Here is a 15,554-nt window from a genome sequence, read left to right on the forward strand (position 1 = left end):
ATTTTGACTTCAAGCATTTCATCATTCTGTCGCTTCCAACGTGACCAGTCATTACTTGAGCATCATGCAGAACATCATACAGTTCTTTATCAAAACATGGTATTGAATCTTACCTTCTTCAGTTACAGGATGTATTACTTTGGTTAGTCCATTCACTTTCAGCACTTCATATCTTTTCAAAAACTCGTAGTCGTTGCCGTCCCTCTGCAGTCCAGATTTTAGTGGTTTAGCCTTTCTCATAAGTGACTCGTACTTTTCTCTGTCCATTAAGATAGAATTATAACTGACAGTTTCCCGTTCCACTCTAAGATATTCGTAAAACCTCACTGATTCAACCATAGCTGCACTATTGTGAACTGTAACTGCGCTACTGTCAACCACAGCTGCACTACTGTAAAGAGTAATTACACACTGTCAACCATAACTGCACTTCTGTATAATATAACAATAACGAGCTGACCACATTCTGCTGATGCGTGGTAGGATTGTTGAATGCTCTGTTAATAAACCGGGAGCAGCGATGGTACACCTACCCTAGTAGATAATATGCTACTGTACACTTTCCCTAGCCGAGTAACAGTGATGGTTTACCTTCACTATTAGATGTGTTATTTTCAGTTTATGGTGAGCTCTCACTGATCATTTTAGTGATGGTGTACATCCACCGGGGAATGTTTACCTTCCCTAATGTTCCACTTCCACTATAACACATAGAAACCACGGACGTGCGCTACTCGTATCTACGATCTCCTATGGTGTATATTTTGACACTGAACTAACATGGGCCCGTGAACGCCCATTACAGAGACGGTCATTTTCAAATGCGGTACTTACTTGCGGCAAGGAAATTCAAATTAATTAAAGCTGTTGCAAAACAACGCAGTGAAATCACTTATCAAACATTTATCTCATATTCAGTAGTGTACTGAAATGAAGTACAAATACGATTATTGATCAAAGTAATTAGCACTCATAGTGTTAATAACAACAATTCGCTACTCAACTATAGCGTCACAACTGTTAGATCACTGAGGGTGGCAGCAATGTGAAACAGAGAACAATCGACACGAAGTGTTTGGAATGGTGCCGACTCTTAACGAGCAGTAGTTGGGGGCCGGCGGGCAACTTATCGTTCCTTTACTGTAGCTAGTCTATTGCATGCTCATAATGTACTAATTTATGTAGGTATCAATTAACAACAAGATCGGTACATATGCTGCTCTATATGCCGCCCCACAATGTCAGAATTGGCAGTTGAGCAAAAAACTTTGCTGCTCAGTGCTCTAAAGTAGCAAAGTAGTATTTTGCCATGAGGTTTCGTCTAAGGAACACACTGATAAAGTACAGCGTTCTGGCGATATTTACCCGACGCAGTACTCTTTTGCAGGCTTGGAGGTGAGCGACGAAGAGACTAAAGGCTTCGTCGCAATGCTGCAGTGCGTTGGCTGGACCCTTGGGATGATGGGCATGCCCATGATAGCGTGGGCGTGTCGCGACTGGGTGCCCTTCATGATTATCACATCAGCACCTTTGGGCTTCGCGATACTACTCTGGAAGTAAGTAATATTTTGGGTGCTTACTACTTTGTGCCTAGTTTCTCCTCCTTTTCTTCTAAAGTTGAGAAAATGAAATATATTTTTGATTACAAGACAGACTCGATATTTTTTAATTATTTCTTTACAGTCTTAAGTACTCGTATTTGCTAATGGTGTGATATTAAAAAAATGGCTTCTGAAACACGCGAAGTGGACTTTCGTCGTCATGAACCTTTGTTCACGACAAATTTTGCTTTACATCTTTGGATTAGTACGCTGCTAGCGAAAAATGTGAGCAGACGATCGGAATAAAGATTTTCACCCACCAAGGGTTTCCTGTCTAGGAAATGGAAAGAACCCAGATGTACAAGATGTTACAAAACGATACCGAAAAACTTCGAGAGGTTGTAGAGGGTGTCTTGACGAACAAATTGAGGATAGCAACCCGTGTTCAGAGATGTCATCCAACGATGCTACAGAGCGTCCAAGTTGTAGAGGCCGGCGCCTGTGGCTAGGCCACCCCTACAGCGGCAAACGCGAGCCTGTGCGCTGATGGACCGCAGGCGGAAACTCTAGCGATGTGGTAACAGCATTCTTGACGTTAGATCTCACAGAACGCGTCCACGCCTGTCGGAACATCTTCGTAGAGACCGGTAAAGCAGTGGCAGCAGAGGAGAAAGACAAACATATGTCGTAAAAGCATTGCGATCATTGGTAGTTTGTCTCATGCTGATATGTCGCATCGTGGACCGAGCAGCATGACATGCATTTCGTTTATGTTGAGGCTATAGAAAATTGGCACAAAGCTTTACGCGTTCATGAGCAAAGTGATCCAAACAGGCATCAGCCACGCCATTCTACGTTTACGGTTATTCCTTAGCGTCTTGGTAAAATTGACATCCAAACGGTGCACATCGTGGTACGTAGCATAGACACACTACAATCTGAAGCGGACGTAATATAGAGATTTGACGCAGACCCATCATCAGTCACTCGCACTGTGGCACACGCATTGTAATGCAACCACATAGCGCGAAAGGGAAGGCACCCTTTCCATTTTCGGAAGGAGCAGGAACTATTGGCCCATAATACTGTTCCACATTTATAGTCCGGGTACTGGTTTTTTCAGAGTTCCACCATGCAGTCTTATTAAGCTGCGCGTACTTTGTTCACTGACGAGGCGCCCTTCAACAGAGAGGGTATATTCAACACTAACAGTTTTCATATTTGGGCGGAAGGGAACCCTCATGCCACGCACGATCGAGGTCATTAAGGAAAGTTTACCATAAATTTATGGGCTATCATGGCATACAATTATTCTATTGTCCGCTACGTGCTTCTTCCTCGACTCACAGGCGATAGCTATACGACATTCGTTTAGAGAGGTCCTGCCGGAATTTCTGGAGAAGTTGCCACTTGTAGTCCGTCGATGAATGTGGTCCCACCAGGATGGGGCACCCGCACACTTCATTCTAGATTGGAGTCTGGAGTTCGCTGGATTGGTCGATGAGGCCCTGAAGCTTCACCGCGTCAGTCGCCTGATCTCATCCCGTTCGACGTTTTCTTGTGGGCTCATCCAAAGAATACGGCGACTTAGTAGCAAGGATTCACGTTACATGTCAAGATGGTCGAACATGGCAGGTAAATTTTAGCAAGTGCGTCAGTCAGTGGTACACAGATGTCGGGCATGCTGTAAGCTGGATGCAGTTATTTTGAACACCTTCTCTAATTTTATTTAATTACTTGTAAAAATGGAATAAATACACTCCTGGAAATGGAAAAAAGAACACATTGACACCGGTGTGTCAGACCCACCATACTTGCTCCGGACACTGCGAGAGGGCTGTACAAGCAATGATCACACGCACGGCACAGCGGACACACCAGGAACCACGGTGTTGGCCGTCGAATGACGCTAGCTGCGCAGCATTTGTGCACCGCCGCCGTCAGTGTCAGCCAGTTTGCCGTGGCATACGGAGCTCCATCGCAGTCTTTAACACTGGCAGCATGCCGCGACAGCATGGACGTATGTGCAGTTGACGGACTTTGAGCGAGGGCGTATAGTGGGCATGCGGGAGGCCGGGTGGACGTACCGCCGAATTGCTCAACACGTGGGGCGTGAGGTCTCCACAGTACATCGATGTTGTCGCCAGTGGTCGGCGGAAGGTGGACGTGCCCGTCGACCTGGGACCGGACCGCAGCGACGCGCGGATGCACGCCAAGACCGTAGGATCCTACGCAGTGCCGTAGGGGACTGCACCGCCACTTCCCAGCAAATTAGGGACACTGTTGCTCCTGGGGTATCGGCGAGGACCATTCGCAACCGTCTCCATGAAGCTGGGCTACGGTCCCGCACACCGTTAGGCCGTCATCCGCTCACGCCCCAACATCGTGCAGCCCGCCTCCAGTGGTGTCGCGACAGGCGTGAATGGAGGGACGAATGGAGACGTGTCGTCTTCAGCGATGAGAGTCGCTTCTGCCTTGGTGCCAATGATGGTCGTGTGCGTGTTTGGCGCCGTGCAAGTGAGCGCCACAATCAGGACTGCATACGACCGAGGCACACAGGGCCAACACCCGGCATCATGGTGTGGGGAGCGATCTCCTACACTGGCCGTACACCTCTGGTGATCGTCGAGGGGACACTGAATAGTGCACGGTACATCCAAACCGTCATCGAACCCATCGTTCTACCATTCCTAGACCGGCAAGGGAACTTGCTGTTCCAACAGGACAATGCACGTCCGCATGTATCCCGTGCCATCCAACGTGCTCTAGAAGGTGAAAGTCAACTACCCTGGCCAGCAAGATCTCCGGATCTGTCCCCCATTGAGCATGTTTGGGACTGGATGAAGCGTCGTCTCACGCGGTCTGCACGTCCAGCACGAACGCTGGTCCAACTGAGGCGCCAGGTGGAAATGTCATGGCAAGCCGTTCCACAGGACTACATCCAGCATCTCTATGATCGTGTCCATGGGAGAATAGCAGCCTGCATTGCTGCGAAAGGTGGATATACACTGCACTAGTGCCGACATTGTGCATGCTCTGTTGCCTGTGTCTATGTGCCTGTGATTCTGTCAGTGTGATCATGTGATGTAACTGACCCCAGGAATGTGTCAATAAAGTTTCCTCTTCCTGGGACAATGAATTCACGGTGTTTTTATTTCAATTTCCAGGAGTGTAATAAAGTTTACTTTCTGAAATTTGTTTTTATTGCTTGTCACAGTAAATACTATTATGTTTCCTTCTCTTCTCTTTGCATTCACATTTCCTTTCCTTCAAATTAAATAAAAGCGCCGAATTCTCGAAATCTCTGCCGTTATTGATTGAACGCAGCTGGGGGCCGCAAACTCCAGCGGTGTACATGACAACAGCTGACGTTAGGCAAATGCCGGGATGGTTCCTTTGAAAGGGCACGGCCGACTTCCTTCCCCATCCTTCCGTAATCCGACGGGACCGATGAAGTTGCTGTTTGGTCCCCTCTCTGGATCAACCAACCAACCAACCTGATGTTAACCCCTGTACGTTCGACGCTGTTACATCCTTCATACCGCAAACACTGGAGATAATAGAGAGCTCTAAGAGCAAGACCAATTGCGGATATAAACACGTGTGCGACACGGATATTTACCGAGGCAACAGAGCATCGCATTCTTAGGAGACGAGGCCTGTCTACGCAGCAGCTAGCTCCAATCGCGATAACTGAGTAACACCAATAGTGAGAATGCAGGATAAATGCATATCATACGTCCAGGAGCATTTAACTGTTACGATTTCTCAGAGGCCATATGAACTATGCAATCCCCATGTCGTGGAGACCAAAATGTACGTTGTATCCAACAAGGTGCAGTTGATAACAACAGTGAAGTCGAAGTTGGCCAAACGTGACGAAAAAAGATTAAGCAATAAACGCAGCCGTACAGGAGATGAACAGTTCTCGTACAGATCGGAAAAGAACATGCAAGCGCTAGTACGTCTCGCCGATATCAAAAGACGCGTTATAGGAATGCGAGAGAGACCGAAAATTGCAGAACAGCCGGTCTACAGGTCTTCGGTCTAATCGTTTATGACAGGGCAATGACTAAACGTGTAATCCCTGCACAATAAAGCCCATTTCCTCAAATGCTGTTGTTACGTGAACGGACGACATGGAGCGTGAACACCAAGGACCTCGCTGGACGATGTGGTTTCTGTGGAAGGAGGGTGTAAACACTGCGGATATTCACAAGCGATTGATGGTAGTGTGTGGAGAGCGTACACCGTCACTCAAAGTGCTATTGCAACACTTACAGCGCTGGTACCCATACGGGGTTGCAGGCGATTTCCCACAGTGTTGTCCTGAGTTGACCCCTTTAACTATTGAGGGCTTCCTCGAACTACTTTCCTGCAGTGTGTTGCACCCACCAAAGGACAGTCGCTCGCAGGTCCGGAAGTCTGCGGAATGATGTCCTCGCAGAGGTTTCTTCATAAGCCCGAATAGGTGGTCATCAGAAGGGACCAAGTCGGGAGAATGTGGTGGGTGTAGAAGTACTTGGAACCCTATTTCAGCGATGGCTGCCATGGTTTTCTGACTCATATGGAGGCGAGTGCTGTCTTGTGGCAAGAGCACTTTTCGTCACAGTGCACACTTTCCACACACTACCACCAATCACCTGTCAATATAGTGTGTGCTTACACCCTCCTTCCACAGAAAGTACGTCGTCCGGTGCTATCCTTGACGCTCACACTCCATGTCGTGCCCTCACACAATGACAGACGTTGGCAAAAATGGCTGCACTGTACAAGGATCACAATTCTGGGATTGACCTGCCTCCTACGATTAGACCAAAGTATTACATCCTTGCAATTGTAATGATCAGGCAAATGATGTACCATGAAATATGGAAAAGATTGAAGTGTAAATAAATACGGAAAACCCTTCGTAGTTTTCACCATCCCGTACGCAAGGAAGCAGTCCTGAACATGATGGTTCACAGAGAATCATCGGCGACTACCTTCAGTCTGAGTTGCACCATTTAAGACTCACGTTTAGAGAAAATTGATACAGCAAGGGAGAAATTGCGAACGGAATCTGGTGCCGCGACGAAGGGGGTGCACTGACTCGGCGGAAGAGGTCAAGCCTGTTGCATTCCTTCCGTACTGTGGGGCGTCGACTAATCAAATATGATGCGTGCTCCAGCGGTCAGTAGCTATTTTGTCTTATTGACAATGATGGAGCCACCACGAGAGACTCAGAGGACACTGCAATGATAGTTCTAATGATTTCGCAATTTCCGTCAACTTTTTGATCGTGTAGTCTAAAACAATCCCAACTGGTTTTAAGTAACTGCTGACGTCTGGAAAACAATGAAGCGCGGGTAACATCACCACAGCACAGTAGATTCGTGACGTGAGGTGTACGCAGGTGGTTCCCGGAGTCTCCGCGGTGGCTGGCGTCTCAGGGCGAGGAGGAGCGCTGCCTGGCGTCGCTGCGAGAGATCGCGCGTGTCAACGGCCGCACCCTGCCGCCGGCGACTCTTCAGAACCTCCGGGAGGCCGCCGGACACAAGGAGAAGGGCGTCGGCGTCTCCAGCCTCTTCTCCAGCTGGACACTCTTCCGCAACGTGATGCTGCTCTCAGTCTGCAGGTATGTTGCCTACAGGCATGCTAATCACGCTGAAGATGCTTTGGTGATTTGATTTGTCGATACGGATATTTTCAGGATTACTTTTACGAGCGCCTTTCAGATGTAACCTTTGCAGTACGTGCACTACTGGCCATTAAAATTGCTACACCAAGAAGAAATGCAGATGATAAACGGGTATTCATTGGGCAAATATATTATACTAAAACTGAAATGTGATTACATTTTCACGCAATTTGGGTGCATAGATCCTGAGAAATCAGTACCCAGAACAATCAACTCTGGCAGTAATAACGGCCTTGCTACGCCTGGGCATTGAGTCAAACAGAGCTTGGATGGCGTGTACAGATACAGCTGCCCATGCAGCTTCAACGCGATACCACAGTTAATCAAGAGTAGTGACTGGCGTATTGTGACGAGCCAGTTGCTCGCCCACCATTGGCCAGACGTTTTCAGTTGGTGAGACATCTGGAGAATGTACTGGCCAGGGCAGCAGTCGAACATTTTCTGTATCCAGAAAGGCCCGTACAGGACCTGCAACATGCGGTCGTGCATTATCCTTCTGAAATGTAGGGTTTCGCAGGGATCGAACGAAGGGTAGAACTACGGGTCGTAACACATCTGAAATGTAACGTCCACTGTTCAAAGTGCCGTCAATGCGAACAAGAGGTGACCGAGACGTGTAACCTATGGCACCCCATACCATCACGCCGGGTGATACGCCAGTATGGCGATGACAAATACACGCTTACAATGTAGGTTCACCGCGATGTCGCCAAACACGGATGTGACCATGATGATGCTGTAAACAGAACCTTGATTCATCCGAAAAAATGACGTTTTGTAATTCGTGCATCCAGGTTCGTTGTTGAGTACACCATTGCAGGCGCTCCTGTCTGTGATGCAGCGTCAAAGGTAACCACAGTTGATAGTCCATGCTGTTGCACACGTCGTCGAACTGTCGTGCAGATAGTTGTTGTCTTGCAAACGTCCTCATCTGTTGACTCAGGGATCGAGACGTGGCTGTACGATCCGTTACAGCCATGCGGATAAGATGCCTGTCATCTCGACTGCTAGTGATACGAGGCCGGTGGGATCCAGCACTGCGTTCCGTATTACCCTCCTGAACCCACCGATTCCATATTCTGCCAGTAGTGTATGTGTCACATCAGGTAAACTGACGAAGTAGGAAGCGTACAAAAGTATAATAGTGGCACCGTTGTGAATAATTGTCAGAGCTCAAAGTACTATAGATATTTCAGATGAACGTAGACTAAGCCTGTATATCTAGTCCAGTACTACGAGACCCATTAATAAAGATATCTAGTGACTGTGGTGGTCGAGAGAAATGAGAAACTCCATCCTCGTGCTAATGAAACGATACCTGGGTGATGCGAGCTGCGTGAACACGGACCTGTCATGTTGGAACACAGCATCGCCATTGGCGAACAAACATTGTACCATGGGATGGAAATGATCACCAGACACGCTCACATGATCCTTGACATTAATGTAACTTATAGAGTAACCATAGGGGCCATGGAATACCACGATATGGCTGCCCAAATTATCACCGAACCCTAGCCGCATTTCACAATTGGGCACGTTAACTCGGTCGCAAGTTAGAAAAAGTGTGAAAAAAACTCACCCAGCCAAATGAAATTATTCCATTGCTCCTGTTACAATAATTTACAGCAGTGATTATTGGTTTCGGAATTCCAACTCGACCTTCAATTCCCTGCTGATGACGGGGTTTCGTACTGACCGAGTTCGCAAGTGCAACATTCAGTTCTGCTGTGACTTTGGAGTTGCCGTCTCTCATTTTATCGTAGCAGTCCTTTTCAATGACCGTCTGTCAAGATCACTCAACACAGATTTTCGTCCGCGATGTGACTTAGTTCACGAATTTTTTCTGCTTTCCCTGTATGCGGTATAAATCTTCGACATGTTGTTGTTGTTGTGGTCTTCAGTCCTGAGACTGGTTTGATGCAGCTCTCCATGCTACTGTATCCTGTGGAAGCTTCTTCATCTCCCAGCACCTACTGCAACCTACATCCTTCTGAATCTGCTTAGTGCATTCATCTCTTGGTCTCCCTCTACGATGTTTACGCTTCACGCTGCCCTCCAATACTAAATCGGTGTTCCCTTGATGCCTCAGAACATGTCGTGCCAGCCGATCTCTTCTTCTAGTCAAGTTGTGCCACAAACTCCTCTGGCCGCCCGGAGTGGCCGTGCGGTTCTAGGCGCTACAGTCTGGAGCCGAGCGACCGCTACGGTCGCAGGTTCGAATCCTGCCTCGGACATGAATGTGTGTCATGTCCTTAGGTTAGTTCGGTTTAATTAGTTCTAAGTTCTAGGCGTCTGATGACCTCAGATGTTAAGTTGCATAGTGCTCAGAGCAATTTGAACCATTTTTGAACAAACTCCTCTCCTCCCCAATTATATTCAATACCTCTTCATTAGTTATGTGATCTACCCATCTAATCTTCAGCATTATTCTGTAGCACCAAATTTCGAAAGCTTCTATTCTCTTCTTGTCCAAACTATTTATCGTCCATGTTTCACTTCCATTCATGGCTACACTCCATAGTAATACTATCAGAAACGAGTTCCTTACACTTAAATCCATACTCGATGTTAACAAATTCCTCTTCTTCAGAAACGCTTTCCTTGCCATTGACAGTCTACATTTTATATCCTCTCTACTTCGAACATCATCAGTTATTTTCCTCCGCAAATAGCAAAACTCTTTTACTGCTTTAAGCGTCTGATTTCCTAATATAATTCCCCCAGCATTACCCGACTTAATTCGACTACTTTCCATTATCCTCGTTTTGCTTTTGTTGATGTTCATCTTATATCCTCCTTTCAAGACACTGTCCATTCCGTTCAACTGCTCTTTGAGGTCCTTTGCTGTCTGTGACAGAATTACAATGTGATGTCTTCGACATAGTGCCTCTTAAAACACCCAACATTTCGGCTACGTTGCTTACGGAAGCACCCACCATATGAACACCAGCGACATGCCCACGTTCGGAATCTCTTAGCTCCAACACAGTGGACTCAAAGCTGCACAGAATACTGTTCAGACCTTGACTGACACTTGCAACGTGTTGAGGACATTGCTGAGGTGATGGTCATGGTCAGATGCAACCTGTGCAACCCGTAGGCTTGGCTGGCATCTGAATTTATGCTAGAAAATGTATTTCATTCTGTTTTTCCATACTTCTATCAAGCTCCTTTACACATTCTGACAAAAAGATGAAGCATAAAGAAGAGATGGCAACTTCATACACGAACTCTTCATCGACGGATATGTAAATCATAAGTTGCAATTCTCTGTGACAGGTGGAATGGCCGCCAGAAAGCATTAGTGTTGCTTCGCTTTCACCTGGTAGTGTCTATAAGAGACATGAACAGCGCCTGATATTGAGTGATGGATGTGAGAACACGGAGACGCTGAGTACTCGTGTGAGACAGCGGTATCAGCAACTGACACAGTTTGAAAGGGGCCTTACTGCAGGTCTTTATTTGGCTCAAATGGCTCTGAGCACTATGGGACTTAACATCTGAGGTCGTCAGTCTCCTAGAACTTAGAACTACTTAAACCTAACTGACCTATGGACATCAAACACATCCATGCCCAAGGCAGGATTCGAACCTGCGACCGTAGCGGTAGCTCGTTTCCAGACTGAAGCGCCTACAACCGCTGGGCCACAACGCCGGCTCTCTATTTTGCTGGCTGGTCGAAGTGTGCATTATCCACATTTGTGGTTCTTTCTTATCTAACAGTGGCCCAATATTAAACCGCGTAGGAATGTAAGGACAGGTACAATCGTCGTCAAGATTCCTGTCGGCATTCCGACAGCAAATAATGAACTTCCTGAAACATTCTGCGTCATCCTCCACCACTGGTCACTAGCAGCAGCCGGACTAGTGAATTACCGTCGCTTTGCGTAGGCTGTTGTTAACACTCCAACACAAACAAACGGCTTCTTTTAGATTAGTGCCACGATTGGGGAGCCATGCTCTGACCATGAATGGCATCGCATTGTCTTCACCGTTTACCATCGTCGCAAGCTTGTCGACGACCCGGGGGAGAGGTCCCTTTACCCAGAGTTTGGAGGGTCGCATGGGTATCCTAGCGTCATTGTGCTGGGAGCCATTAGATATGACTTCAGGTCACGGCTGGTAGTGACCGAGGGAACTCTAACGGTAAACGATACGTCACATACATACTGCATCCTCCTGTGGTACCTGTCAAGAGGTAGTATCGTGTCTTGTTTGTCCCCCAATGACACCACTATGAACAGTCGGTGTGATGTTGAGGTACTCCCATGCTCAAGTAGATCCTCAGATCTGTCCCGAATAGAACATGTGTGAGCCCTACTTAGACGTCAACACCGTTCCAGCGCCAGTATCCACGATATCAAGGACCAGTTAAAAATGGTTCAGTTGGCTCTGAGCACTATGGGACTTAACTTCTCAGGTCATCAGTCCCTAGAACTTAGAACTACTTAAACCTAACTAACCTAAGGACATCACACACATTCATGCCCAAGGCAGCATTCGAACCTGCGACCGTAGCGGTCGGGCGGTTCCAGATTGTAGCTCCTAGAACCGCTCGACCACCCCGGTCGGCAAGGACCAGTTACAATAGCTGTGGACCACCTTGGCTCAGGAGACATACAAGGACATTATGACACCCTTCCCAATCCAAGAGATGCATGCATTAATCACAGTGTTGGTGTAACATCATACTTATAAGTGGCCTCCTACTGCAAAAATCCTTGATCTTTCACGTATTGTAGTCCGTGCTAACTTCATCTGGACTATAAACTACTCCCCATGGCAGCAGCATGTCTAAAAGATTTATAAATACACTCAGAAACAGAATTAAATCTCGAGTGTCACATTTTGAAGCATGTTGTGATAGCGACCACGATGAAAGACACAGTATGGTAAAGCGCCTGGCGCCTCGCCTCCTGTGCAGGATGATATTCTCGCTGGCGTACTACAGCGTCATCCTGAATGTGACTAACCTCGGTGGCAACCCGTTCCTCAACTGGTCAGTGCAGTCTCTGGCCGAGCTGCCGGGCTACGTGGCCGCCCGCTTCCTCGCCGACCGTTTGGGCCGCCGCTGGACTCTCGTCGGCTCGGTCGTCGGCGCCTCCGTTGGAAATTACATCGCGGCCTCCATTGTCGCAGGTAATACATCTTCATATTTCTATACACGTAAAAGCCGCTACAGAGCGCTTTGTGCAGTCTACAAGCCGCGTAACAGGGTTGCGGTTGCCAGCAGTGCGCCGTTCCGTAAATATTTCCGTGAATGAAAGCACGATAACAGAGTACGTGTGTTTGAATTCAAGAAGTTCGTACTACATAAACATAGTAAATCGTCTCACTTGTTCAGTGTACTGCTCCTTCCGAAATAGTATCGGTCAAGTTCTTTATTTGGAAACATTGCTATCTGTGGCGGCTGCATTAATAATTTCTTAAGTAGTGTTCACGTGCAACTGCTGAAATGTAATTTTTTTGTCACAATGCACGTTTCATTTTATTCAATTAAAACAATATCAGTGGTTAGGTTTTCTTGTTCATTTATACCCCATAAAGTTGATGTAAAATCTGCAGCACATTTCTCTGGAACTTTCTCCTGTGCTGTAAATCTTATATATATATATATATATATATATATATATATATATATATATATATATATATATATATATATAAAGCGTATGTGCTTACATGTGTATGTCCAGGATCTTCTCCCCATTTTCAAATCGACTTCACCAAATTTGGCACAAAAACAGCAAGCCTCACAACTGACAGCCCCTAGTAATTTCTAACCATCCAGCTCCAATTGGAACAGAGATACGGGCAAATATGTGCTATTCCAGCCTCTGGCATATAGGCTAACGCGAATGAAAGATGATTTATGTGCGGAATAGTATCGAGCTGTCCTGCCGATCTGTTTTGCACGCAACCTATACATCAGGAGCAAGAAGAGGTTTTCCAGACCCCTATCGTATAGGCTGTCCTGCATGACAGGCACGATGTATGGAGTCGTATCACCCTGCTTTATCGACCGGATTTTGTGTGGTTGCCTACAGGTCGAGGAGAAAATAACGTTTACAGTCCCCTGATGAATAGAGTGCCCAAAAGAACAGGTAGACTGCACGATTAGTATCAGCCTGCCTTAGCAGCCTGTTTTGCGGAGGCTACACGCGTGTATGGACAGAGCTGGGGAAGGATGAGATGGAGGGAGGGTTGGACAGAGATATTCTGCAGGATAGGATGGATTGGAAGAGAGCGGTGCACATGGGTCTGGACATGTAGGGGGAGAACGGAAGGAATGGTGAGAGAAAGATGGGAAGGAGAAGATGATTCAGGAAAGATGGGATGAATATTGAGAGGTGTGCAGGAGGAGATGGAAAATGAGATAGGGACAGAAGAGATGAGAAGAGAGAAGGGGGGGAGAAGATAGAGAGGGGTTGAGGAGGAGATGGACAAAGAGATGGGTGGAAGTGGAGGACACAAAGAGTAGGCAGGAGGAGATGTGTGCAATACATGTTTAATGCGTATGTGGGCAAAGCTATGTGGAAAAGGGTAGTAAAAAAATTAAAAAAAAACTGTTAGTGCAGTGAATCACAGCCAGCTGGATAGGAAGGTCTACTGGTAAGACTACATCACAGACCAGGTGCAGCCTTGGGGCAGAGGAAGAAGTGCTATCCCACTTCCAGTTTCGCCTCTCGCAGGCGTTTTTCTGAGCTGCTTTTCGCCGCTTCCTTTCTTGAACCATTCACGAGAGAAACGACTATATCAGGACAAACATAAAGTCTATCAAGAGATGCAGTAACCAATGGAAATTTATTTCTGTGTACTCATTAGTTTCAGTTACTATGTGACATCACAACTGCGACTGTGTAAGGGGCAGTCAAGTGGAAACGAGGCAGATGGAAAAAAGTCAGAAAATTGTTTATTATTTCAAAAGTAGTTGCCATAACTGTTAATACATTTATTCCACTGTGAGACAAGACGGTCAACGCCTTCACAGAAAAATATTTATGGTTGACTATGGAGCCATGATTGTACCCATGGTGCACCTCTCCGCCTGAAGCAAACCGGCGACCATGAATGTTTCCTTCAGGTCTCCAAAAATATGGAAGTCGCACGGGAAGAGTTCGGGAGCCTATGAAGCATTTTTAATGGCTTCTGAGCAAAATTTATGCAGTGTAGCCGAAACAACAGGAACGCTAGCTCCGGGAAAGTCATGAAGATCTTTTTATTTGATCTCACAATCAGGGACCACTGCTCATTGATATTCTGCAGCAGGGCGCCACAATTAACCCACAGTGGTATGTGGACATTTTGCAAAAAATTGAAAGGCGTCAAGTCTAAACTCCCGAGAATGTTGACGGGCAGCATCATTATGTTGCAGTACAATGATCGCCCACTTGTTGCCAAGGATATTTCGACTACTTTGCAGAAGTTTCGCTGGGAAACCCTTACACATCCTCCATACAGTACCGATTTCTCTCTATGCGATTTCAGTATTTTTGGAACCCTGAAGGAAGACATCCGTGGCCGTCGATTTGATTCGCACGAAGAGGTACACGCCTTTGTGCAATCATAGTTCCGCAGGCAACCTCGTACATCTCTCCAAGAAGGCACTGACCGTCTTGTCTCACAGTGAGATCAATATATTTACAGTTATAGCGACTATTTTTTAAAACAATAATCAGTTTAATTACTTTTCTATCTATCCCGTTTTCATTTGACTGCCCCTTGTAACAAACAGTTATATATGGTTATTGGGCTTCGCATGAGGCCAAGCTCTAATTTTCTACATCTGGCTCAAAAACTATATTAATAGAAATAAAATTTGGTTTCTGTTATGCTAATATATATTATAAACAATATTTTTATTTAAACTTTGTGAAATATTTATGCTGTCGGTATTTCAAAAGGATTAACAGGAACACTGATGTTAATTCTTTCATCTTGGATGGTTTAGCGTCAGTGGAAATTGATGTAAAGATAGTAAAAATCTGTAAGGGGTCTTCCTCTTTATTTTCAGCTTTTAAGCAATGTGATACTGAATTTAAAAAAGGACAGAATTCTATCGATCTACGTAAACGATATCCAGAAGTTATACCAATAGATGAAAACGTTGAGAAACTGCACACGTGGTACCAGATAATTCGCAATTAGAGGTATAATACATATCTGACACAATGCAGAGTACATCCGCGTATTTGAGATGGTGAATTAACTATGAGAAAGGTTCGTGTAGGATGGGTGTCACACATGTTGAGTGCTGACTGAAACCGGCGGAGATTCGAGTCCTCCCTCGGGCATGCGTGTGTGTGTTTGTCCTTAGGATAATTTAGGTT

At 46.2% G+C, this 15,554-nt stretch overlaps 1 protein-coding gene across 1 annotated transcript in view; it reads left to right on the plus strand.

Annotated features, from left to right (window-relative positions):
* The window catches only part of LOC126269593 (solute carrier family 22 member 7-like), a 111,808-nt gene that overhangs the window by 60,327 nt on the left and 35,927 nt on the right, over window positions 1-15,554 (plus strand). Inside the window, exons 5-7 of the mRNA XM_049974004.1 lie at window positions 1,388-1,556; window positions 6,937-7,158; window positions 12,149-12,363. Coding sequence (XP_049829961.1) covers window positions 1,388-1,556; window positions 6,937-7,158; window positions 12,149-12,363 — 606 coding nt within the window. The remainder of the gene's footprint in view (window positions 1-1,387; window positions 1,557-6,936; window positions 7,159-12,148; window positions 12,364-15,554) is intronic.

Source organism: Schistocerca gregaria, chromosome 1 (genome assembly GCF_023897955.1).
Source record: "Schistocerca gregaria isolate iqSchGreg1 chromosome 1, iqSchGreg1.2, whole genome shotgun sequence".
Lineage (NCBI taxonomy): Eukaryota > Metazoa > Arthropoda > Insecta > Orthoptera > Acrididae > Schistocerca > Schistocerca gregaria.